The 27,252-nt window shown below is 37.2% G+C and overlaps 1 protein-coding gene across 31 annotated transcripts in view; it reads left to right on the top strand.

The window, feature by feature from the left end:
• nlgn1 (neuroligin 1) overlaps positions 1–24,591 on the top strand; it is a 786,090-nt gene extending 761,499 nt beyond the window's left edge. For 15 of the 31 annotated variants that reach the window (XM_087271568.1, XM_087271573.1, XM_087271572.1 and 12 more), the window contains 3 exons: positions 11,763–11,975; positions 19,523–20,312; positions 20,983–24,591. In XM_087271568.1, the coding sequence (XP_087127694.1) occupies positions 11,763–11,975; positions 19,523–20,312; positions 20,983–21,814 (1,835 nt within the window). In that variant the 3' untranslated portion in view covers positions 21,815–24,591. 31 annotated transcript variants of the gene reach the window in all.
• The last annotated feature ends 2,661 nt before the right edge of the window (positions 24,592–27,252 follow it).

Genomic DNA, 27,252 nt, shown 5'->3' with positions numbered 1-27,252 from the left:
ATCTAAAACATTTTTATTTGCATGAGAATGCTTGCATTTTGAGTGCCATTTTTTTCATTTAAGCGAGCTGATTAGGTCCCTTAAATGTTTTAAGAATAAATTGTTACTAAAGACTAAGGTGAAATGCTTAAAAGCACTAAATTCCATAAGGTGATATTTTTTATTTATAAGAAAAATAAATAAATAATGAATGAATGAATTCATTAAGTTATTTTATTTATTTATTTTATTTATTTATTTTTTGTTCTTGCAACTCAACTTTTATTAATGGTATCTTTAACCTTCAAACTGGGGGATTTTTTGATTAAGCGTGGGTACCTGAGAGTTCAAGCCTGAGAGTTCAAGTGCAAATCTGCAGCCAGACCCTTCTCCAACTAGGGTGAGTGGGCCAAACATCAAACAGTATGACGTATAATACTACTATCAGCTGAATGAATGTAGTATTATACATTTGCTTTCATATGGAGTATAATATATAAAAGTAGCCACACCACTGAATTTGGCCTGTTTAGCAATATTTCTTAAATCAAAAGATCTGAAAAGATGTACTGGTTATAGCATTTGTGAACAGGGTCAAATAAAACCCCATCAAAGTTTTCCAATTAAATTAAAGAAATGTTAAACAACAGCTTGGCAGATAATGTAACAGCTCAGTAACGTAGCTTTGTTGTTGTTGTTGTTGTTGTTTTCTTCTGTGATTTAATTCAAAGAAGCTTACCATTAGAGAAAGACATTCACTGTAAGAAGATCTTCAGTGAATTATTAACACCGGTTAACAGTTGCTCATAATACAGCTTACTAGATAAATATTAAAACCCCTATAAATAACCCAACATTTGCTGTATCTCCTCTGTATGCAAATCATGAACATTTTGAAAATGTGTGTCATTTATAAGGTCTTGTATCTATTCAAAGTCATATTTTATTTAACTATCAACTTCCATCCATAGCTTGTTCATTTGAACAAACATAAATCTAAGAAACAGCCATATGGATTGCAGGTTGACGCAGTTTATGGTGTCTGCTAGAGATTCACAGCAGTTGTTTGGCCCTGTAAGGGGATGCTGTGCATCTCTTAAGCAAAGTTAGCCAAGTGGAATAAGTGAAGAGCAAGTATTTACATTAGCCTTCATTAGGCTCCCAATGCTACTCAGCAAGCACCTAATGTAATTAACACAGTACCAAACCCTTAAACGGCGCTTCCACATCCGACCATAGGCTCTACTTGCCAACGAAGGTTATATGTTATGTTAGAATATGTTAGCAGAATAAAGCCTGACAGGCTAATCAGCCTATTTAAAACTAAAAGGCTTTATTCTGTGAAAACAACAGATGTACATTATCTTGCATATTACAAAGCTACTCGCCACAAAACTAGACACAAAACATTGATCTGAGCTGTGGTCATTTATTAACACTTTCATTAAAAAACAAAGCTTGTATAGAAAGAATGCAGCTTACACTAATCTTATTATGTCACGTGGCACTAAAGACAGATAAATCTATAAATACATATATGAAAATAATGCGTAATAGATTATTCAAATTATCCAATTGAGCCTGTGTTATTAGTTTCAGTGGTTGTTATCTTGGAATAACATACCTTGGAATGTTTTGATTGACCAATCAGAATTAAGCACTCCAGACACTCGATTAATTAGTTTTGTTATGCGTGATTATGTACTACATCTAAAATAACTCTGTCTAAATTATTATTGTTAACGATGTTTCATGTTACATTACATTGTGTGGTACACCTAAAATATGTTATTGTATGTGTTACATTTAGGGTATGTTACAGTATGTCTTGTCTGGCTCTATACAAATGAACAAGCAGTTCTATGCTGTCATCCACACGTTCACACAATATCAAGTGACTGAAACTCCTGTGAAGGTAAACATTTTCATAAACGTTTACAATGTTGTCATTTGGCATTTTATTTCATGACATTAGTGTGTGTTCTATTTTCTCCTTTTTTTGACGTCAGATCGTGCACTGGTGTCCAGTGCTTAATTTGTAAATTTAGAGGTCCAGGAACAGATCGGGGTAAAGGATCCGGCAAGTTACCAGAGGAGGGAGAGGTGGCGCAGACGAAAGTGAAGAGCTGGGTGGGGGGCGGGATGGGGGTGTTTGTCATGAAAAAAAGGGAAGAGAGTTGGGGGGTTGCGGATGAAAGTGAAGAGTGGAAGAGCAGGGCATGTGTGTGAGGAGAGAGATTGTTAAAATGAGGTGCAGATTTCAACGGTGCCAGAAACGGATATGGCTTGTTCCGGCACAAATTAAGCCGTGCTGGTATCTCCTTTCGCAGGCCTCTGATTGGTTGGCATGGGTTTATACCTAGGGTTAGATCGCCACTAGGCTTGGCATGTTCTTGACTGCATCATTGTTTGCTTATGAATTATTATGTAGAGATATTTAAAACAATGGGACAGTTCAGTTAAAAAAATTATTGTGGACGTGGACGTTATGTTACTATGTTATGTGCTAAATATTGATTGTCTAGTTTATGTATATACTGTAGGTGGCATTTGCTTTATGTTATATTATTCAGTTCATGTGTTATGTCAGGGTTGTCGATTTATGTTATAATGGTTTTTATTCTTTTAAATACTAAGTAATGTTATGCTACATTATTTGACAAACAAGTGTGCTGAGTTGCAATTGCAGCATGCTCATCCAAGTCAGCAAACTGCAGGCCTAGCCTAGAGGTAATTTCATGTACTCAGTCCACTGAAATGAGATATGACAAGGATGTTAACCTGATAAGAATCTGACAGCTGTAATATATGCTAAATAATGCAACATCCAGTCTCTCAGGTATAATACAGTGATCCGCTCCATTATTGAAATGTACATTTAACTTTCATTACCTATAGTATATTTACACTGGGAAGATTACCCTGCTGCAGCTTTTGTTTGGACCGCATTGTTTCGATCGTAATGTTGCAAACTCTAATGGCATTTATTTTTTATTAGTGTTTATTTTTCACAAAATATCCACATGAAAGGAGTTCAGCATGTCAGTGATCCATCCTCCTTGGAGAGGTGGGAAATAAAAGGAGATGGATTTCTCTCTCTCTCTCTCTCTCTCTCTCTCTCTCTCTCTCTCTCTCTCTCTCTCTCTAGAAGGAAGTAGGTTACTTTAATGTAATATCCCTAAGAAAAAAAAATGTTTGAATAAAACGTGTGTATTTTGCCTGGAGCAGCAGTTTTCAGGTTTCGGATTCTGCATATCAAAGCAGTCAAGACAGGAATAGGTCTGTCAAGTCAAATTCAGTCGGGATTCTGTAGTGGATCCTGTCGGGAGCCTTTGCCAACCTCTAGTGTATTAATCTCCTTTGACGGAGACAATGCTCTGAGCCAGTTATTCATACCATCTGTGGTCACTGTGCATCATTCCTTAATTATCAGCATGCAGTTCAGCTAATTACCACTTGAGGCAGCGGCATAATTTTAGTGACTAACCTTTTCAAACCAACTTTTGGCAGTTCACTTTGTCTGCCTCTTGCCGTTTTGAAGCTTGGTGCCAGCCTGTGGTATTGAAACAGATGGCATCTGCTTTTTGTCTTGAAGTCCCTGAAATGGATGATGATCCTGTGATAGGGAGAGAAAGTACGAAGGTGTTGTCACACTGTAAATATTTTTAGGGACACACATACAACAGGAGGACCAATTTGTCTCGCTGCCGGGTGAGTAGAGGCAGAACAGACAAATAAAGCGCCAACGGTCTGGCTGCGACATTTCTTTTTTAGAGAGAGAGAGAGAGAGAGAGAGAGAGAGAGAGCTGGCAAATGTTCTAATGAAACATCTCGGAGTGAACCTGCTGCTGCCGCCTCTCTTCATCTGTAACCCTGAAAGGAGCGTACAATAATGCCTTTTTCTCTTCCTGTCACTTCTTACTTTGCTTTTGGGGATCCAGTTTCCCTTTTTATTTTATTGGTAATGTACTTTTGTATCCTTTCTGGCCTTCTCCAGTCAAAACTGAGATTAATTTAACATCTCAAACCATCTGCTGGAGTTCTAAGAGGAATTGGTTTAAGGACACGGCACTTGGAACTAAGCCTCTTTGTGGCTTTATTATCTAGTTGAGAATTTCACTTTGGAAGTCTCAATTTGTTTCCAGTTTTATTTGCTGTTTGGACCTATCCAAGTATGACTTGTAGGACATTAGGTGACCACAGTACAAATGTGTAGGATACTTAATTTGAAGAGGTTGGTAGATGTTTGCATTTAGCAGATTATTTTATTTGAGTATAAATGCATTGGTTTAAGAGTGTGGGATGGTTAAGTATGTATTGAAGAGGTGTTTTCAGCTTGTTATGAAAAGAAGTTTGAGTGAAGGTTGGCAGCTCATTCCACCGTAGAGGAACAGGTAGGGTTAAGGTTCTAGAAACTGACTCTTAGCCTCATGATGAAGGGACAAGATGTTGCCTGTCAAGTTATTTTACTTTCAATTTTTCAGTGAGCTGCTGATGCGAAATGACCCTTTTTCAGTGTTATAGATTTTTATTTTATTTATTTTTTTAACAGGAAAGAATATTCCTGATTTCTGTTATGAAGTGGATAGCACCTCCTGATTTCTGTTATGAAGTGGATAGTGCCTCTTGAAGAACCCACTGCCATATATAAAAATGTGGCTACTGAGAAACCGCGAGTAATGAGAAACCGCAAGTAAATTAAAGTGATCTCGCACGTTACTGCAGTAATGTGCGGCACAGCACAACATGGTCTAACACAAGAAATACATGGTCAGCAGGGGGCAGTTATGTAACATAGTGAACATACTGAACTGATATACTGTTGCAGCCAGATCACGTGAGCAAAGCTAAGCAGTGTGATTCTCCGCTAAGCATTCTGCTCCATGGTTGTGCACTTGCTCGCCAGTGAACCAGTATCGCTCAGATCCTGCGCTGATATAACATTTCTCTAGTAGGCTAACTCAATTTTTTGTAACAAAAATATCTTAAATAACTTGTCTAAAATAAAGTATGTCGATAAAGTATATTTCTGTTTCAAAGCGGCATTCTTTCTTGTGCTTTTTCTCTTTTAGTGCAGTTTTTTAATAATATTTTAATAGGCCTAAGTGATCAACTGTGTATTTTAAAGCCTATTTATTTAGACATTTGTGTTTGTTACAGTGTCTTATATAGTTTAACTGACTGTTAACCTATTTTAAACTACGGAGCTCTGAACATAATTCGAATTACAAACTCGCTTCTATGACCACGTCTTAATGCATATCCTTGTTTTACTTAAAGTTATATTTTCATAATTAATTATGAAACAGAATAATGTGTTCCTGGAATTGTTCTACTAAATCTATGAAATTAAAGAATTAACTTACAAATTAATTCATGAAATTAAAGCCTGCATGTACAAAAGAACACTTACAGGTACGAAATTCAAATCAAATATTTTCAAGAGGATGGGTTGGTTGTCATAGTCAAGCAACATTTAATGTTTAACACTTTGTATTTGAATGTTGGTAACCTTTTATGAGAAAAGGTAGGAACAGAATAACTACTCAGCATTAGCTAATGATCATTTTATAAAAATAATAAAAAAAGAAGTGAGTATTATATTCTATAGTGTCCCTGCAAATGAGCATTGATGCACAGTAGCCATATCACATGAATATGAATGGGACACGAGTGCGCAGGTAAATAAAAGAAACAATCAAGTGCCTAAAAAAAACACCATGGACAATTGTCTTCCACCGTGTATTAGATTTATAGCAAATTAAAAACCTTTACTAATTTGAAAACATCACTTTTGATGTTTAAGGTTTATTGTATTAAGCATAATACAGTATCATTTAAGAGAGACAATAGATCAACAGAGTGGTTTTGATTATCTGCATATATCTGCATTCATTCTTCAGTTTCTGTTTATAATAAAACAGTTCAGACAAAGGGAAAAAGCTAAAAAACAGCAATGCAATTTCGTATGCTAAATTGTATCATAGCACCTTCATCCTCTACTATTTTCTCTGGAACATGGAATAGATTAACGAGAATGATGATTGCCTATTAGTTATACTCAAAATAATGTCTCATCTTTCGGATGAAATGTTAAACCGAGGTCTCGACTCTGTCGATCCAGGTGAATGCTGCGCACTGGTGGTGGATAAGGAGATTCCCCCCTATGTGTAAAGCGCTTTGAGTGCCCAGAAAAGCACTATATAAATTTAGGAATTATTAATTTATATTATCATAAAATGAATTACTGTATAGCTCATGTTTAATCACTGTAGTAACATAAAGTAGCCAGCAATAGATTCCAAAAGATCTGCTGTTCAGTGGCCTTGAAAGGTAAATAGAATAAATCAAAAATAGAAAGGTATCTCCAATAATGTTGAAACACATTGATTTTCAGATCAGGCTTTGTGCTATCTTTAGAAAAAAGACACAAATTAACACTAGTCTAAACCACTACAGTACATTCTCACTACATTCTTTATTTAAATCGATACATTCATTAAATCTGTTCAAGCTAGATTTAATATTAAAATACAGTGCAGTAGTTTGGTCCTTTGTCATGATGCACTTAGAAATGCTGTAATACAAACTGTGAAGCAGTTACTAGACAAAAACTCTATAGGGCTGGGCAATTTATCTAAATGAAACTACAAAGATGATATAGCATCATGCATATCTTGTAAAGGAAGCATGGTAGTGTGATGAGTAATAAATCTCCTTCAAAGGCCAGAGGACGCTCGCATGCAGAAATATCAAACACTCAAAGAAGAAATGCTGGAAATCCTCACAGCATTGAATTAAAAACAGAAGACTTAACTGATTCCGTTGATTCAGCATGACTGGTTAGGAATGAAGGAATCATCTCACATAGATGAAGGAATCATCTCACATAAGAAGGTATTTCAAACATCCAACTGCAGATATGGATTGAGTTTGACAAAAACATGTTAAAATAGATCTGGTATTTTCACATGTAGCATTAAAATACACATATATAGTTTCCTGAGTGGCTACTCAAACAGATTCATTATCACAGATCGATTATCTCAATGTCATTATTATCCAGTTAAACTGATTTTTATGTTGCTTATCAGTGACTTTAATAGAATAATCAGCCGGCAGGGGTCAAAATAGGAGCAAAACAATGGGGGCAGGGGTAATCCAAGAAGGGTAGACGAAGAGACAGGCGAAGGTCGAGGGCAGGCAGAAAACAATCATATTCCGAAAACAGTCCAAAGGCAACAGCAATGCATAACAAAGAAAACCCAGAAAATAAGAACAGGCTAGATAATGTCCAACACAAAACAACACTGAGCAATGAACGAGTGTGTCTTTGATGCTTTGATATTGTGTGTGAAATTTGTAAGTGATTTGCTGCTATATTTGTTTGTGTCTGTCCAGATTCATAACACATGCAGTAGGAAATAAGAGCTTGAACTAATGCAAATCATGGGGGCGTGTGTAGTGAATGGCTGTAGTAGTGTACATATCTGGAGTGCCCTCTAGTGCAGGGGTTCCCAAACTCGATCTTTGAGGACCGTTGTCCTGCAGGTTTAGTTTTAACACCAATTAGACACAGCATAAATGGCTAATCAAGTTAGTTGTTGGTGTTACAGTTATTTAAGATGGAAACACTAAGGTTACATCTACATTTGAAATTGTATGACCCCTTTTTGAACGGTGGTGGCAATGGAACAGACTAACATCCAATTATGTCTCAATAATAGTATTTATTTTTCAAAGCGAGTAAATGAAAACAAAGTATATACAAAAATAAGATAAATGGTTGTAATGACGAGAAAGAGGAACAAAAGCGGCAGCAAAGAAAATAAAATAATATAACAGAACACAACTTTAACTGAAAACCCACAATCTCTAAACTAACTTAGAAAAGAAAGAAAAAAGTCTTCAGTGTTTTCACACCCTATCTAAACTATTCTTCTAACCAAAACATATAGCAAAACTTACAATGAGAGGCGCACACTTCTAATCTAGTGTGTTTAATATATTTGCAAATCCTTTGTGTAGCAGCATGTAGGTCATGACAACTACCCTGTCCTCTAAGTCCTATTGATGTTGTGGATCTGGCTATCAGAAAGAAAAGCATGATTAGAAAACTCTTTTAAGGTAGATTCCAGCACAAATGATAACAGAACACACATTACACAATAAACTGTCAAACAACTCAGCAAAACACATAACTGTTGTTGCATAGGGATGCTATGCAAACTGGAGTGGTTCCAAATGCAGCTTTATTATGAAAATGGTCAATCAGGCAAGGGTCAAATACCAGCATAAACAGTGTAGTAGACAATCCAGAAGCAAAATCCAAAAACTGTCATGACTGTATGCATCCTCCAGAGGGTGCTGTAGTTCGAGATGAACTAAGAGGGCGAACTACAGCTGCCAAGAACTACAAGTCCATAGATTCCTTCCTGCACACACCCGGTCTTCCATCTATACTGATTTGCAATACACAGCTGTCTCCGTTTTCCCATTGATTTCTTGGACTATATATACAGCCATTTCTCCATTGTTTGTTAGTTAGTTGTTCGTCGTGTTTAGTATGTTGTTCTGAGAAGTTTCTTGTATCCTGCCTTAGTCCTTGAGTCTTGATTCTAGTCATCTGTCATAGTTCCTTGTTTTGTTTATTTCTTGTTATTTTGTTACTTTGATTTTTGGAATTCTTGAGTTTTCTCAAGACATTACCATCATTAAACTGCACTTGGATCCTCCGTCTTTGTCAGCGTACCGTGACAAAAACAAGGCAAAAGGTTCAGGGCAGGTAGCAAAGTGTCAAAATGCGATAAACAAACCAAGATCAAATACACAGGAAACAGGAAACAAAGAGAAACGCTTACATAAAGACAGCAACAGCTAAAAAACACTCAGCATTATGTGTGTGGAATAGAGGGGTTTAAATAGTCCAAATAATCAGTGTGTGAGTAGCTTCCGCTTTGAGAGTGTAATCATTCTGGATCTAGAACTAGTTGTGTGTGTGTGTGTGTGTGTGTGTGTGTGTGTGTGTGTGTGTGTGTGTGTGTGTGTGTGTGTGTGTGTGTGTGTGTGTGTGTGTGTGGCATGACAGGATGTTGTAGTCCATACCATGGCAGATTTGTAGTTCTTGTGAGAATGAATGTTTACCAGCGATCTCTGGTGGTTAGATCACTGGTAATCATGACAACTGTAAGCAAGCGAAAGCAAGCTAGCATTCTTCCTTGCCGGCTTTCTTTTAAAGGGGGAATTCTGCATCTGATTGGGCATTGATGATGACTTCATTGAAGTAGTAATGATAATTGACATCTAGCTCAACTAATAGGGTGCTGAGACTGGGCGGGCCTAAACAATGACAGATATAGAGAGAGAAACAAAAACAAAACAGACACAGACACTGGGCCGTAACACTAGGTATACCAGATACTTGCTGATAGGTGTGTTGAGGAAGTTGGAGCTATGCAGGACACCTGCCCTCCAGGATCGAGTTTGGGCACCACTGCTCTAGTGAGTCTGATGTGCACTCCAGCTAATGCTTGTGACACCTACAAGCACATAAAGGAGGTCTATTAGAACCAGCTTTACTGACACAATGCAAATGAAAATTGCCTTTGATTAATCTACCAGTCCTACCTCTGCACTAATCAGATTTGAGAACCACGGCAAACTGTTCTATAAATCTCTAAGAAAGAATAGAAATGTGCATCCCTAGAAATATTGTTCCATTCCGAGGCGCCATGGACAGTGTTCAGCTGACCCTGAATCTCAGAAATGAGCCAATACCGCTTGCACAGCAAATCTAAAGCACTGTTGTCCTCGTCTGCTGTGATATATATAAAAAAAAAAATCCATGATTATTGCCTGCCTCATTAAAGCGCATTGTTGTGGATCTGTTTCTCCACATTGTACAGAACACACTTCCATTCACAAGCCCAGACTATTCACTGTCCGAGCTAAGGGAGGCCTTTTTTTGTTCCTCCATGATTGGATTGCACCTCTCTGCATGCATGAGGATTGAAAGTGGGCCGCTGCCTGCCTGTGTTAGCAGCCAAATGTGCTCACGGCTCCGCGCCGCAGGCATGAGCACCTGACAGCCTGCCATTTGATTGCTAATCATTTTGCAGCCTGTGCCTGGTCTTTTTGATTTGCTCTGCACACTGCCTTGGCTAAATGGAATCAATTAAATGCGTGCTTGTATTCGACGGCCACTTCCAGGAGATCAACTTTCTGATGTAGCAACACAACTAGATTAATTAAATCCAATAAAGAACTCAATTAACAAAAAGAAGGCAGCGGAGGAAGGGTCAGATGGATTTGTATGTACGCTTTGTGTACAGAGTCCAAGTAATTTTGGAGTCTCTTGCTTCATTGTCATCTGCATCTGTAAGTGAGCTTACTGTAAAGCAATTGTTGTATTGTTATAATATTTTTTTGTTCTGGAACTGCAAGGGTAATTATAAGAACCCAAGCGGTCATCTTTTCAGCGAAAATGCACACAATTGGTATCCCTTAAGCATCCCTGGGATGTACATACTGTATATTCCCTTGATAAGCTACTATAGTAAAGTAGCTAGTGAGTAGTTTTCCTTAAAAATGCACCTCTTTCTGTGTAATCATGATTTTTTTTTTCACTGACACTTGTAATTTAATACCGCAAACTTTATATTAATTTGAGTGCACTTAAGTAGGTAAAACAACAGCTAGTGACCCCAGAGAGATGTGGTTCCACTGGCTGACCAAAGCAAGGAAGAAGAACAAACCCTTTTTTTTTTGTTTGTTTAAGAAAGACAAAGCAGTGTTAATATCAAAACCACAGAAGTGTTTTGTTGATTAATGCAGTTCGGAGTTAAGAATCGCACTGCTAGCATGTGTGAAATGTCTGGAAACCAGCCTGAAAGTGGCCAAAACCCCTCTAAAACCAGGCTGGTCAACCAGCTAAAACTAGCCAACCAGCTTAGGGTGGTTTAAGCTGTTTTTTTCAGCAAGGTTGTTTCAAAATATAGTGAGCTGCCTTGTTTTATACAGGTATTTATAAGCAATAAAGGTACTCAAACAAAACCAAAACATTGTGACTGACTTGATTTGGAAGTTTTTACAAATAGCTGTGTAATCTGTAATGCTTACAGGTTCTTTACAAGATTCTTTACTCGCCACTAGTTTGCTTTTAGCACGTCACTAAGCTAACACAATTTTAGCATGTCGCTAAGCTAACACAATAATGTTGAATGTCAAATCCACTCAGAACTACTGTTTTCGTTCTACATGTTTAAATTGTGACTACGTTTATTTCGCATTATTCTCCTTGAATTTGTGTTGCACTCGTCATGAGATTATCTAGTCTGTGAAGGTTACATGCAGTTTCACCTGACGGTCGCACACACATCCGGTTGAGCAATAGTTGTGTATCCATACCTCTGGCCAGAACAATGGAGTCAGAGACGCTGCAAAGGTGGCCAACCCTGTTCCTGTAGAGCCACCTTCCTGCAGATTTTAGTTGCAACCCATATCAAACACACCTGCCTGTAATTATCACGTGGTGTTCAGGTTCTAAGTAATTAGTTCAGGTGTGTATGATATGGGTAGCAACTGAAATCTGCAGGAAGGTGGCTCTCCAGGAACAGGGTTGGCACTATATATATATAAAATGTCTCAGTTTCTCTGATATACTTTTAGCTGCAGTTTGCTATTGAGCATTTCAATAGCTTTCAAAGTTTGAATGTTTTTTTGTTTTTTTTAAGTTGCACATCAATGCACACAAACATTCATTCGATTTTTTCTTCTTTCTGCAGGTTTTTTGAGCACGGGAGACCAAGCTGCCAAGGGAAACTATGGACTTCTAGATTTAATCCAGGCCCTGCGCTGGACAAGTGAAAACATTGCTTTCTTTGGGGGTGACCCTTTACGCATTACTGTATTTGGGTCTGGGGCCGGGGCCTCCTGTGTCAACCTGCTGACTCTTTCCCATTATTCTGAAGGTAACCGTTGGAGCAATTCAACCAAAGGTACAATGCAGAGGTTTTACCTTCTGAATGTTTTTTTTTTTTTAAGTCTGCATGCAACAACTGTTTGTGTTATGAGCTCATTTATTACATTGTTTGTTTGTTTTGTTGGTTGTGTGGTTGGTTAGTTGTTTTTAGTAATGGTTGAAGTTTCATGTCTGTGTTGTTTTTGTTTTGTTGTGTAGAACTATCAATGTATGCATTTAAAATTGTAAAAATAATAATAATTTATAATATTCCAGTTATAAAACATAAATGAATGAATGAATGAATAAATTAATGAATCATATAATAAAAATAACTGAAATAAGCAAATAAATGATCAAATCTGAAATATGAAGCGCTCATGTTAGCTCATTTGTAACAGTAGCTAAAATATAGGATAACACTTTTTAATAGCTATACACTATGAGCCATTTATTAAGCAATAGCTAATTGTGAATTCATTATCTGTTAAGCATTAACTTTACATTAATAAATGTTAGTAAGCAGTTTATAACTGCAGCAATGCTCTATTCTTGATTTACAAAACATTTATAATCTGCTTAATAATTGTACTTTCATACTTTGTTAATAATTTATTTTCATTACTAAATTAAGTAGTGCATTATTTACAAACTAGTTGTTTTAGAGTAGTTGGAGGTTTTTAAGATCATTCAGAATAACTTAGTAATAAACTATTCAAACTAGCATTCATATGTCTTATTATTCAGACAAATACTAATAGTTATTTTGTATGTTAATAAATGCTTTATTAACTTCATCCAGTTTTGTGACCTAATCTAAAGTGAAGACTATTTATGCGTTATAAATCCCATATACAAGACAATTAAAGGCTCAGGTAAATTATTATATTGTTGTTGTTTTATCCAATTTTATGTCGTAATGTGACACTTGTCATTCAGTAATGTTTAAACTCTACAATTTATTTTTTTTTAAATAAGATTGCAAAGATTATTGTTTATTTGATACTGAGCCTGTAATTGTCATTTCTAAGGGATTTATGAAGCATAAATAGTTCCTATTTTAGATTAGGTCACCAAACTGCGTGAAGTTGTGTTAATAAAGCATTTATTAACCTACATAGTAACTATTACTATATGCCTGAATAATATGATATATAAACATTGATGTCAATAGTCTATTAATAATTTACTAACTCATTCTGAATGATCTTAAAAACCTCCAGCTACTCTTTAATACAAATGGTTTGTAAATATTGTAACACTTAATTTAGTCATGAAAAATAAAATATTAACAAAGAATGAAAGTACAATTATTAAGCACATTATAAACGTGTTTGTAAATCAAGAATAAAGCATTTGTAGCTGCAGTTATAAACGGCTTACTGACGTTTATTAATGTAGAGTTATTGCTTAACAAATAATGAATTCATAAGATGCTAATGCTTAATAAATGATTCATAGTGTGTAGTTATTATAAAGTGTTACCAAATATAGTTTTTAATAATTGTTTTACTGTATAAGAGAGAATAGTGGGGAACATGTGGACATTGTGGTTTTCCAGTTTTGCATTAAATTTGAAAAATTGTGTTTAGCATTTTCCCTATTCTTTTATCTACCTTCTGAACCGGCTCTGTGCATGTTAGAATGTATATCCATGTGCTGAAACACAGCTCACCATGAGTAAATGTCCCATCAGTGAGCACAAAAGTAGGAGACACTTTCACATGAAAATGACGTGAGCCAAATGTCAGAATGTGAGCACATGTAACTTACACGGGAGATCTGAAATGTGTTCATCTGAACAGCTGAATGAAAATTACAGCACTCAAAGTTTTGCTTCTTGATGTTATGACCTAAAATTATGTCCACCCATCCGACTTGATGAGCATTCAATTGGTTATGCCTAAGAATGTAAACATTCTGGAAATTGAGTTCTCTGTAACTTTCTCTTTGTGCCGCATCTGGAAGTAAAAACACCTTAATTTTGCTGTTTTTGTTTTTAATAATAATCAAGCAGCAAAAGATAATGAAATCACCCTTCACTTGACTGAATAACTAGCCTAGTAATCGTTAATATTTTTTTAATTTATTCAGTGAGGATTATATGCAGTATCTTATTTCATATTTTTCAGTTTATGTAAGTGAAATCTATTATTAGGTACATAAAAAAGTGAACTGCTTAATTTAGTATTATCTATACTCTATTGTATTCATTTTGTATTGTAGTTTACTTTTAGTTTTATTTTCTTTTATTTTTATTTGACAGTGCTTTTTTACTGAACGTATAATATACCGAACCATACCAAAATCGTAACCGAAAACCACAAACAATCTGAACCATAAGGAATCTGTGTTGTTGCACCCCTAATATACAGTTGAAGTCAGAGTTATTAGCCCCCTTTTGATTTTTTTTCTTTTGTAAATATTTCCAAAATGATGTTTAACAGGACAAGGGAATTTTTACAGTATGTCTGATAATATTTTTTATTCTGAAGAAAGTCTTAATTGTTTTATTTCGGCTAGAATAAAAGCAGTTTTATTTTTTTTAAACAGCATTTTAAGGACAAAATTATTAGCCCCTTTTAAAATAACTTGCTTAATTACCTAGCCTGCCTAGTTAACCTAATTAACATAGTTAAGCCATTAAATGTCACTTTAAGTTGTATAGAAGTGTCTTGAAAAATATCTAGTAAAAATTATTTACTGTCATCATGGCAAAGATAAAATGTCAGTTATTAGAGATGAGTTATTAAAACTATTGTTTAGAAATGTGTTGAAAAAAATCTTCTCTCTGTTAAACAGAAATTGAAGAAAAAATAAATAAACTGGGGGTCTAATAGTTCAGGGGGGCTAGTAATTCTGACTTCAACTGTATATTGTCGTACTGATTAATTAGATTTTTCTTTATTTTTTGGCATGATTGTCACACTTTAATGTTTCAAATCATCAATTGGATTTAAATATTAGTCATAGATCACACAATTAAACACATCATGCAGTTTCGAAATAAAGGTTTTTATTATTAAGGCGGAAAAATACAAAACTATATAACCCTGTGTGAAAAGGTGTTTGCCTCCTAAACCTAATAGATGGTTGGGCGACCCTTAGAAGCAACAGCTCCAGTCAAGCATGTTCGATAACTTGTAGTAAGCCTGTTACAGTGGAGGAATTATGGCACACAACATTGCAGAATTGTTGTAGTTCAGCCACATTGGAGGGTTTTTGAGTATAAACCACCTTTCTAAATCAAGGTTAGCATTCCAATTGAATTCAGGTCAGGACTTTGACTAGGCCACTCCAAAATCGTGTTTTTCTTCAGCCATTCAGTAATGGACTTGCTGGTTGCTTGGGATCATTGTCCTGCTGCAGATCCCAAATTTGCTTCAGCTTGAGGTCACTAACAGATGGCTTGATATTTAACTTCACAATGTTTTGGTACACAGAAAATTTAATTTATCACACCATGTCTTCCACATCCCTAAGCAGCAATACAGCAATACAGTTACCCATACTCAAAACTGATTTTTTGCTTTCTAAGTCCACAACACATGACTGAGAAGTAAAGCACACCCAGACAGAGACAGTGAGCATACACCCAGTCAAAGGACACAGTATACACACAGACACAGGACTATTGGGCAGCTTTGCTTCCAGCGTCCGGAAAGCAATTACAGGTCAGGTGCCTTGCTCAAGGAAACTTTAGTTGGGTATAGAAGATGGAGAGAGTATGGTTTACTCACTATCCTTATCTTCAATTCCTGCTTGGAACAGGAAGTCCAACTCCCTAACAATTAGGCTACAAGTACCCCAAATGAAATGGTCCCAGACCAATTTCTGGCAAAACCGAGACAAGCCAGCTTTGTCTTTTTTTTTTTTTTTTTTTTTTTTCCGCTCAGCTTTGGTTTTTGTCTTGGAACCCTGTAAGGCAAACCGTTTTTGCCTAGTCTATTGCTTATGGTTAAGTCATGAAAGCACCTTAACTGAGGCAAGTAAGGTCTGCAGTTCTTTGGATGTTGTTGTTTGGCCTTTTGTAACTTTTTGGATGAGTTGTTGCTGTGCTCTTGTGCTAATATTGGTCAGCCAGCCACTCTAGGGAAGGTTCTTCACTGTTCCATTTGTAAATACTGGCTCTCACTGTTGTTTGCTGCAGTCCCAAAGCTTTAGAATTGACCTTATGACCTTTTCCAGACTTGTAGATCTCAATTATTTTCTTTCTCATGTGTTTTTCCTTTCGATCTCTGCATAATGTCTAGCAATTGAGGATCATTTGGTCTACTGAATTTTGTCAGACAGACCCTATATAAGTGATTTTTGTCAATAATCAGGCCTAGAAAACTTTTATACAAGTGTGAGAAACTAGACATATGTTTTAACAAAAGCAAACACTTTTTCAGACTGGGCTATGTAGTTTTTAATTTTGTTTTCCCTTTATAATTCATTCATTCATTTTCTTTTCGGCTTAGTCCCTTTATTAATCCAGGGTCGCCACAGCAGAATGAACCACCAACTTGCACGTTTCACGCAGGCGGATGACCATCTAGCTATAACCCATCTCTAGGAACCATCCATACACACTCATACACTATGGACAATTTAGCCTGTATCCAATTCACCTGTACTGCATGTCTTTGGACTGTGGGGGAAACCGGAGCACCCGGAGGAAATCCACGTGAACGCAGGGAGAACATGCAAACTCCACACAGAAACGCCAACTGACCCAGCCGAGCCTTGAACCAGCGACCTTCTTGCGTTGAGGTGACAGCATTAACTACTGCGCCACTGCGTCGCCCTCTGTATAATACAAACCTTATTTTAAAAACTGCATGATGTGTTTTCTTGTGTTATCCTTGACAAAGTAAATGTTGTTCCTCAATGCATAAGTGTAATGCAACAGTTCAAGTAGCGCAGTAGTTTCTTTATCAGCCCAAGCAATTTTTATTTCCCATCATGCTTTAAACTGCTAACTCTCTCCATTTGACCTGGTATCAGTGTTTACATACATTAAATATCCCCGGGTCGTTTCATGCTTCCATCTTAATTTAGTCAAGCCCATACACATCAGCAAGCACACTGTTAGCACACTGTCCAAATACAGCATTCACCTTCCATTGGCATAAAAAGGGTAAATACATTATATATTTATACACGCATATATATATTTATATGTGTGTGTGTGTGTGTGTGTGTGTGTGTGTGTGTGTGTTCATACTGTGCACAATTGTCACCATTTTGTTGAATTGCAAACTGAAGCATACCCTTATTTCCATTTCATTTCCATTCCTCCCTATGTGTTTAAGAATACAGTTGAAGTCATAATTGCCACCCTGAATTATTAGACCCCTTGTTTATTTAATTTATTTGGTTCACAGTTTATTTTGTTTATTTGTTTATTTCCCAAATTTCTATTTAACGGAGATATTTTTTTTCAACACATTTTTAAGCAGAACAGTTTTATAACTCATTTTTAATAACTGATTTATTTTATCTTTGCCTTAATGACAATACATAATATTTTACTGGGTATTTTCAAGACGCTTCTATACAGCTTAAAGTGACATTTAAAGGCCTAACTAGGTTAGTCAGGTTAAATAATGGGCAGGTTAGAGTAATTAGGCAAGTTATTGTATACTGTGACACTGGTTTGTTTTGTAGTCTACAGAAAAAAAAAAAAAAAAATATATATATATATATATATATATATATATATATATATATATATATATATATATATATATATATATATATATATATATATATAAACTGCTTTTATTCTTGCCAAAATAAAACAAATAAGACTTTCTTATTTATACTGTGAAAATGTTCTTGCCCTGTTAAACATAATTTGGGTAAAAGATAAAAAAGAAAAAAATATTCAAAGGGGGGCTAATAATTCTGACTTCAACTGAAGTCAGAATTATTAGCCCCCTGAATTATGAAACCGCTTGTTTATTTTTTCCCCGATTTCTGTTTAACGGAGAGAAGTTTTTTTTTTTTTTAACACATTTCTAATTATAATATTTTTAATAAATGACAGTAAATAATATTTTACTAAATGTTTTTCAAGACACTTCTATACAGCTTAAAGTGACATTTAAAGGCTTAACTAGGTTAATTAGGTTAACTAGGCAGGTTAAGGTAATTAGGCAACTTATTGTATTACAATGGCTTGTTCTGTAGGGCTAATAATTTTGTCCCTAAAATGACGTTTAAAAATTTTTAAACTGCTTTTAATCTAGCCAAAATAAAACAAATAAGACTTTCTCTTGAAGATTAAATATTATTAGACGTACTGTGAAAATTTCCTTGCTCTGTTAAACATCATTTGGAAAATATAAAAAAAAAAGAAGAAATATATTCAGGCTATGCAGTGGCGCAGTAGGTAGTGCTGTCGCCTCACAGCAAAAAGGTCGCTGGGTCGCTGGTTTGAACCTCGGCTCGGCTCATTTGCCGTTTCTGTGTGGAGTTTGCATGTTCTCCCTGCGTTCGCGTGGGTTTCCTCCGGGTGCTCAGATTTCCCCCACAGTCCAAAGACATGCGATACAGGTAAATTGGGTTGGCTAAATTGTCCGTAGTGTATGAGTGTGTGTATGAATGAGTGTGTGGGTGTGTCCCAGAGATGGGTTGCGGCTGGAAGGGCATCCGCTGCGTAAAAACATGCTAGATAAGTTGGCGGTTCATTCCGCTGTGGCAATCCTGGATTAATAAAGAGACTAAGCTGACAAAAAAAATGAATAAATGAATGAGAAATAAATTCAAAGGGGGTTAATAATTCTGACTTAAACTGTATGTATGTGTGTGTGTGTGTATATATATATATATACATATATATATATATATATATATATATATATATATATATATATATATATAAATATATATATATATATATATATATGTGTGTGTTTTTACCCATAACTGCACTGCTAAGACTAAGATCCCAGGGGTTGTCATGGTAACAGAGTAACTCAATTTTCCTTTCTCTTGCTCTATCTGTCTATCTCTCTCTCATACATACACACACTTTCACCCCTGCTCATTCACTTGCTCTTTTGTTTTGACGTTTGTGCATGATATCTGCTTTTCTTTAATGGTTTGGGTCAAATTTTCTGTTGCCAACAGGTATAGATGATAAGGGTTTATGGAGTGCAAACAGCTAATGATTGTTAATGCGTTGTAATCAATTTCTAGAAATATGTCTAAAGTCCCATGCTAAAATTACATGATAAATTGAAATGTTGATCAGCTCTTTGACGAGTTGAAGTTCGTCAGCATTAGCATATTTACTTGCTTTGCCTGTTTTCCCAAACCATTTAAGATTTGCATAAAAACAGCTAAACCGGGATTTGTTCATTTGCTCCAGCTTGCATACTAAGGAGCACTTTGTGTATAAATAGCCTACAGAGGGGTCCAAATGTCTAAGGCCACATTGGAAATCTGCATTTGATGTTTTTCATTTGAACCTGTAAAGAAAAAAAGGTTTAGCATTTATGTTGAGAAAAGCACTAGTGGTCTTAGATATGAGGACCCCAATGTAGCATTTTGTGGTTGCTCTGTTTGTGATTCTGTCTTATTTCTCCTATACAGGTCTTTTCCAAAGGGCAATAGCCCAAAGTGGCACAGCCTTGTCCAGCTGGGCAGTCAGCTTCCAGCCGGCAAAGTATGCCCGCATGCTGGCCAAGAAGGTGGGGTGCAACCTCAAAGATACAGTGGAGATGGTTGAGTGCCTACAGAAAAAACACTACAAAGAACTAGTAGAGCAGGACATCCAGCCTGCTCGCTACCACATCGCCTTTGGACCTGTAATTGATGGTGATGTTATACCCGATGACCCTCAGATCCTCATGGAACAAGGGGAGTTCCTCAACTATGACATCATGCTGGGCGTCAACCAAGGCGAGGGACTGAAATTTGTGGAACTTATAGTGGACAACGAGAACGGTGTGCAGGCCAACGATTTTGACTATGCCGTGTCAAGTTTTGTGGATGATTTATATGGCTACCCTGAGGGGAAGGACATTCTGCGGGAGACCATTAAATTCATGTACACTGACTGGGCTGACCGCCACAACCCAGAGACTAGAAGAAAGACCCTGCTGGCACTCTTCACAGATCATCAGTGGGTTGCACCAGCAGTGGCCACAGCAGACCTACACTCTAGCTTTGGCTCACCTACTTATTTTTATGCCTTCTACCATCACTGCCAAACAGAGCAGGTGCCACCCTGGGCTGATGCTGCACATGGCGATGAGATCCCTTATGTGTTTGGGCTGCCCATGATCGGTCCAACTGAGCTTTTCCCATGCAACTTCTCCAAAAATGATGTTATGCTTAGTGCAGTCGTAATGACCTACTGGACCAACTTTGCCAAGACTGGGTGAGTCTCAAAACAACTGGACATTGTTTATAATCTCTAAGCCTAGAGGCAAACAATATGGCTATTAGTTGGAATTCAGAGACATGAGAATGTGAATGTGAGTTTGTTTTAATGTAAGACCACCAATGAGTCTCATAACTTGAGAGCTATTGATTACAGTATAATACCCTGTTGTTGCCGGGGAACAGTGCAACAGGGTTGCTAAGGTTTAATCATTGGTTAATTGTTTGTTAATCCATTCTCACTCACAAATACATACAATTACCAAGGTTATGCTACATTGCATTTTTGTAACTGCTTTTTATGGAACAGCTACTTAGTTTGCTTCAATTTAGCTGTAATGCAGCGAATAAGATAATGATAATCACTTAGAGTGAGTTTAGTGTTCATATGACATTGCTACCTAGAATCATAACGGTCTCACGGGAGGACAACAAATCCATTTGTGTGCAAATGTGTCATTTCTTCTCTCATACTAATTCTTGGTAATTTTAAAGACAGGTGTCAGGAGACCCTAATGAGCATTCTGAGAATATTAGGGGTCTCCAGGCACTTCCTAAGACTTGTCTGTAATAGGTTGTGGATTTTTTGCTCAGTGAATGCCATGTACAAATCTGAAAGATGTTATATTTTGCGTGGGGTGTGTTGAAATCTTCCTTTTATCTTTCAGTGACCCCAACCAGCCAGTTCCGCAAGACACCAAGTTCATTCACACCAAGCCTAACCGCTTTGAGGAGGTGGCCTGGACACGTTACAACCAAAAGGACCAGCTTTACTTGCACATCGGCTTGAAGCCCCGTGTCAAGGAACATTACCGTGCCAATAAGGTCAACTTATGGCTAGAGCTGGTGCCTCATCTCCACAGCCTCAACGAGGTCAGCCAGATAATTTCCACCACCAAGTTGCCTCTACCTGAGGTCACTCCCCGTACGCCAAAGAAGATCCCGGTCAACACCAAGAGACCCTACCCTACGCCGTTTCCCACTGAAACGCAGGACAGCCACAACCAGAACCAGAACCAACCTTTTTTAGTTGACCAACGGGACTACTCCACTGAACTAAGTGTCACTATTGCTGTCGGTGCTTCATTGCTGTTCCTCAACATCTTGGCATTCGCTGCACTCTACTACAAGAAGGACAAGCGAAGGCACGAGGTCCACCGACGTTGTAGCCCACAGAGGACCACAGCTAATGAGCTGCCCCATACACAAGAAGAGGAGATTATGTCTCTGCAAATGAAACACAGCGACTTGGAGCGGGAGTGCCGGGAGGCCATGCACCCGCATGAAGTGGTCCTGAGAACTGCCTGCCCACCCGATTACACACTCGCCATGCGCCGTTCGCCGGACGACATACCTCTTATGACCCCCAACACCATCACTATGATACCCAACAGCATGCCAGGCCTCACCTCCTTACACCCCTTCAACAGTTACTCCAGCGGACAGAATAACACCCTGCCCCATCCACACCCTCATTCACACTCCACCACTAGAGTATAGCCACAGACATGTTCTCAAACACAAACATACATACACACACACATAGACTCCCGTACGTGTGGAGTACAGGTGTGACATTGGACGAAGGGAATTGCACTTAGTCGAGGAATATCTTTACTCCAGGTGCTCAGAGGAAACGGAAATAACGATGCTGATTTTAGTTCCTCGGGAGCAAAACTATCATTTTTTTTTTATTAAAGGAGAAAAAAGGACAAAAAAATGACAACTATTTCTGATGTAATGACAAACAAACAGATGATTTTTTACCCTTATATTGTGAGAAAACCAGGGCCATTTCCTGGAAACAGCTATCAGTCTGGGATTCTTTGAGGAATGGTTTGATTCAGTTACCCGGAGAGAAAACGATGGAAGCACAGAAGAGATGACGTGTGGGAGGCCCTTTGTAAACAAAAGGAAACATATTGTTTTCCCGGGGCACTGGATTGTAGATTACTCTCTTCAGAGCAGACGGGAGACGTTGCTTACCTAATTTGGGCATGTGTTCTCCTTCTGCTGCAGAATGCGGAATACTATGGGAAAAAGTCCTCAAGAATATGCACAATAGAGACATTCACTGAATGTCTTTGAATTCTTTTTGTCAGTTTATTTTTGGGGGAACACTTTTATTGTATAGGACATATTTACATATCTAGATATGTACACAAAGCACCCATGCTCTTTAAGCCCTGGTTGGGGGGCGTTGATACTGAGGAATCTGCCTCAAGAGCGTAGCGGGGAATTTATTGGCTTCCTGGCAGATACAGCTTCATCACACAAGTGCTGTCTATACTGAAACTGGTGGACTCAAAGGGAGGCTGGATATTTTTAGCACGACGCGCATGACAATTTATCTGCTTGGTGGCTGTTCTGCTGATTAAGTCATTATTTAAAACAAACGAAAAATCATTTTCTTCCCCATTCGGATTTGTTCACGGAAACATTGGCTCACGGGAGGAATTGGAATATGTTGACGAAGGGTGGACAATGGTGGGTTCTGAAGATGGTAACGGGATGGGGTGGGGATATGCTAACTAGATTGCATTTGCAAATAGCTTGAGTGAACCTGGTTATAAGGACTAGTTTTGTACATGTGTGTTGGTAAAACTTTTTAATAGTGGTGAATCACTTGTTGTTTGAGCTCCCTTGTGTGGGACGATAAATGTACTCTTTGATTTGCTCATTGGTCTCAGTTATAATACATTGTTTTGTTCTTATTTTCACCTCTTGCTAATAGTCAAAAACACCCTACTTTAGAAAATGTCATCACTGTAATGTTTGATTCTCATTTTATTTTTATTTTCGGTGCTTTATGAGGCAGTCCCCTACGCAGCTTTGAACAACCGGTGACCAACACAGGGATTTATTCTGTACAACTTGGAGATTTGCGTTGGTCTCCTCTCACCCAGAACTTTCCCTGAATGATCATCACAAGCGAATCCCACACTGGAGACAGGAGGGCCCCTGATGAAAGAGTGTATTAGGAGGGCTTCTGATGTTACGAAACCCTTGATCATACCGCTTAAAGCTAGCTATAGAAAGAAAGAAAGCAGACAGACAAATGAGCAAGGTGGAAAAGATAGCAAAACTTTTGTCGGTTCATACCCAGAGCAAGTGCTCAAAGTCGGTATCCGTAGTGCTAAAAGCCAGTTTCACCTGCAAATCTTTCTATAATTGCTGATTTTATCCATCCTTGATTATTTTACTTTTTCAAAGCCTTGTTACGCAACATGCTACAAGCTAATGATCAACGCCAATGAATCCCAGACTAATGACAGGAGCACCCCTGATGAGAGAGTACATTTTGGAGCCTTCTGATCTTACGAGGCCATTGAAGCCGGCAAGAGTAAGAGAATCGCAAAGCATTCATGATTCACTTTCTCAGAGCCTTGTCACATTGCAAACTACATGCTAACCCTTTGTTCCTTTTCCCTGAGTTGTCACTTCAGGGTGACGCTTGAGATTTTTTGGAGAATATTTTTACTTATGGAAAATTTGACTGAAACTTTGTCATGAAGATAAACATGTTTTTCCCTCAGCATGTAATGTAAGATATACGAAAGAAGCAATAGATTGGTGATTTGGTTCTCACAAACCAATGGTCTATTTTTTGCTTTTGTGCAAATCCTCCTGGTCAGCAACTACATGTTAAAAGAACACTCCACTGTTTTTTTTTTTTTTTTATCATTTTTAAAACCCATTCTACGGTGGCCGGAAAGCTCAAAACAACATTACAAAGTGTGAAACACTTTTACAAAGCTCGAGACAAGTTTACATTTTGAAAAATGTTTTTACCTATCATAATGCAGTTTTTACATAGAAAAAACGATTTTACCAAGGACGAAACAAATTTACGTTTTAGAAAAAAAATAAAAATAGCAAGATGCAAAACACTTTTACCAGTCCTGAAACAAATTTACAACGACAGATTCTTTACAGAAAGGGAATGTATCACAAACTGGAAGTGACACAGGGAAAATTGTTGTTTTCGTTGGTGGTGAGCGTGGTAAACTAATGTTGTGAAGATCATGGCGTAAAGTAACCGAATATGGACTGCGGTGAAGGGTTGTTTTGCCTGTTGCGTGGCAAACACATGAGCAGCTTAACATAGTTTTGCTTTACGTGTGGTCCATGTTTGGAGTTTCTAAAGGACGCAGACCAGATGGAAACAACAGACATACTTCATCAATTTGTTACTTTTTTTTTTTTTTTAACTAGGGCACTGTACGCTGTAATCGTGGAAATGATGTCAAGTCTACATGGTGTAAACATCTGCTTGAGAACTCTTAAAAGTAAACTGAATGAAACTGGTGTTACAGTTTAACTGGTTTCTGTGTTAACTGGTGACCCTTTTCCAGATGTAATCTACTCACGTTTGCAGATTGGTAGATTCGGCACTTTTTCACAGCAACAAAACATACACATACCAAATAAATAGTCTTATTACTTTGTATCAGTGTCATTGTAAACATTATTGATTTAATATTTTTGTGGCAGAACAGTATATAACCAAAATTAACGTGAAGAAATAATTATATTTACATGTTATCAACAAGATTCGAAGGTTCAGCACTAGGGTTTGGTATCGTTTGGGGTTATTTTGAGACTGGTGCTAAATCAATCATTTTAAAATGATACCGGTGCCTGAACCGATACTTTTGAGCCACAAAATTATGGTGGATGACTCTAGAAAAATCTTTTATTTGACAAAATCTTTTAAAAAATAATTTTAATAGAACAATATAATTAATGTTTAAAGTAAACATCAATTCATATTTTTTATATTTAAATTGCATTAATATATTTCCTTTGATCAGTTGTTGGTTAGCATGAATTTAAGATTTGCATTATAAAATTACATTAGCTTACTACTAACCTGTGGAAAGGCTGTCATCAAATTACTGAACTCCTTTTTTCTAGGGTTGGGGCTGGTAACTATGTTTACATGGTTGACCGTAATCTAATGATCTGCCTTAATCTGAATAAGACAATAACATGATCAAAGTGTTTACTTGAGTTGCTTTTTGAATGTTCCTTTCATGATCCTGGCTTACATGTTATAGTCAGTGGTGGTTCTAGACCAAAGAAAATGTTATGTATAACTAGTAAAATGTTCTGCACTGACTGTCACCATGGGGAAGATAAAAAAGTAGATATTAGAAATTAGTTAGTTAAACTATTATGTTTAAAAATGTGTTGTAAATAAATCATGTGTTGATGACGGAAATCAAAAATGAATGAAGGCAAAACTAAACAAGTTGAATATGACTTGTATAAGAGTGACTGAAAACTACATCTGATCAATGTATTACATCTGTTCTTTGGTACTTGGCGACTGTTTGTAAATTCAATACTGCATTTCCTAACGTAAAACTATTTACACTATATTAAAAGTGTTAAAATCACTATTACCTTTGTCAATTTGGGGGTCAACCTCTGACGAATGCGGGGAACTAGGCACTAGTTCCTGACAGTCACTGACAGAGGTAGTGAGTGCCCGAGAGATCGAGTGCATGTGACAGCTCTGCCTTTGAGCCCTCAAATGTGTCATTAAGTTTGACATGTTTCCCCCTTACACGCAACTTTTGTAAAGCATCTGCTTCACGTTGCTGTGTCAGAATCATGCTTGTAAAATACGCTTTAGAACACTTTGTTTAAGCAAGTTTGATGAACACGATTGTGCGTGTTGATCTAAAGAGAGTCACTCTTGCTCAACGAATGCGCTGTACTGCATGCGTTGTGTGCGTCCGTTCCCTAAGCAACAAGAACAAACGCCTAACATCGCCTGTCCGTATTCCTCAAAGTTGTTTAGGATTAAATGTTTAGGGATGGTGCGACAACGCGTACCTATGTGTGCCTTTGATGCACCCATTTGATGCTTCTTAAGTCCCTGTTGCAGCACCAGTGGCACCGAAATTAGGCACCGAAATTCATATGCTGATTTGATCCGGTACATACTGGTTACAAATTTACCAGTGCTATAATGGCACCGGATTTCGGTACCCAACCCTATTCAGCACGAGTATCAATCGACCTATCTAACTGAGATATTTAGGACTACACGTCGTGGTCATTTTTAGATTAGTCAATATATGTCGTACATTGGTTATGGACTCAAGTTAACTTGTTTCCACGTACTCGCGTTTACATGTTGGTACAAACTCTCTGGCTGATATTTTCTCAGATTAGCTTTGAATGAGAGACTGATGTTTTATCGCAGTTGGTCAAACCATGATTTTTATAGTATGTCTACAAAGTCATACACAAGCTCATATTTTCTGGTGTGTGATACATTCCACATCACTTCCGCTGTGTACGTTCCCTTTCCATAAAGACTCTGTCGTTGTAAATTTGTTTTGGAACTGGTAAAAATGTTTTTGTGTCTTGTTAATTTTCTAAAATATAAATTTGTTTCATCCTTGGTAAAATCGTGTTTTCCTATGTCATTATGATAAGTGAAATTTTTTTAGACAAATTGTGAATTCGTCTCGAGCTTCGTAAAAGTGTTTCACACTTTGTGATACTGTTTTACACTTCCCGACCACCACACTATTCAGATGATATTCATGCGACATTCATCCTCTCCTGGCGAAAGGTCTTTTAGATTAGCATACAACATTGCTTTAAATTTGAACATTATCAAATCGCTTATTTGGAATTTTTGTGTAAGATAGTAATGGTCTAATCCGATTCAATGATTCATGCTAAGCTATAAGTGCTTGCAACCAGATCTCCAGATTGACTGAATGGGTTAAAAATGGTAAAACTCTAGGGCACTTGTAAAAATGTGGCTTTACATAACAAGTGGAGTGTTTCATGTTGTGCCCCAATCAAACATGACATGAGAAGTGATATAAACTAAAACCTATATTTTTATGTACTGCAAGTTTATGTCCTAGCCAGCCTTGACCTGAGAAGAATTCAGAGTTCATTTTCAAAAT

This window comes from Danio rerio, chromosome 11 (genome assembly GCF_052040795.2).
Source record: "Danio rerio strain M-AB ecotype USA chromosome 11, GRCz13ab, whole genome shotgun sequence".
NCBI classification, from domain to species: domain Eukaryota; kingdom Metazoa; phylum Chordata; class Actinopteri; order Cypriniformes; family Danionidae; genus Danio; species Danio rerio.
The sequence above is the reverse complement of the archived record's forward strand: the minus strand, read 5'-3'. Positions and strand labels throughout refer to the sequence as shown.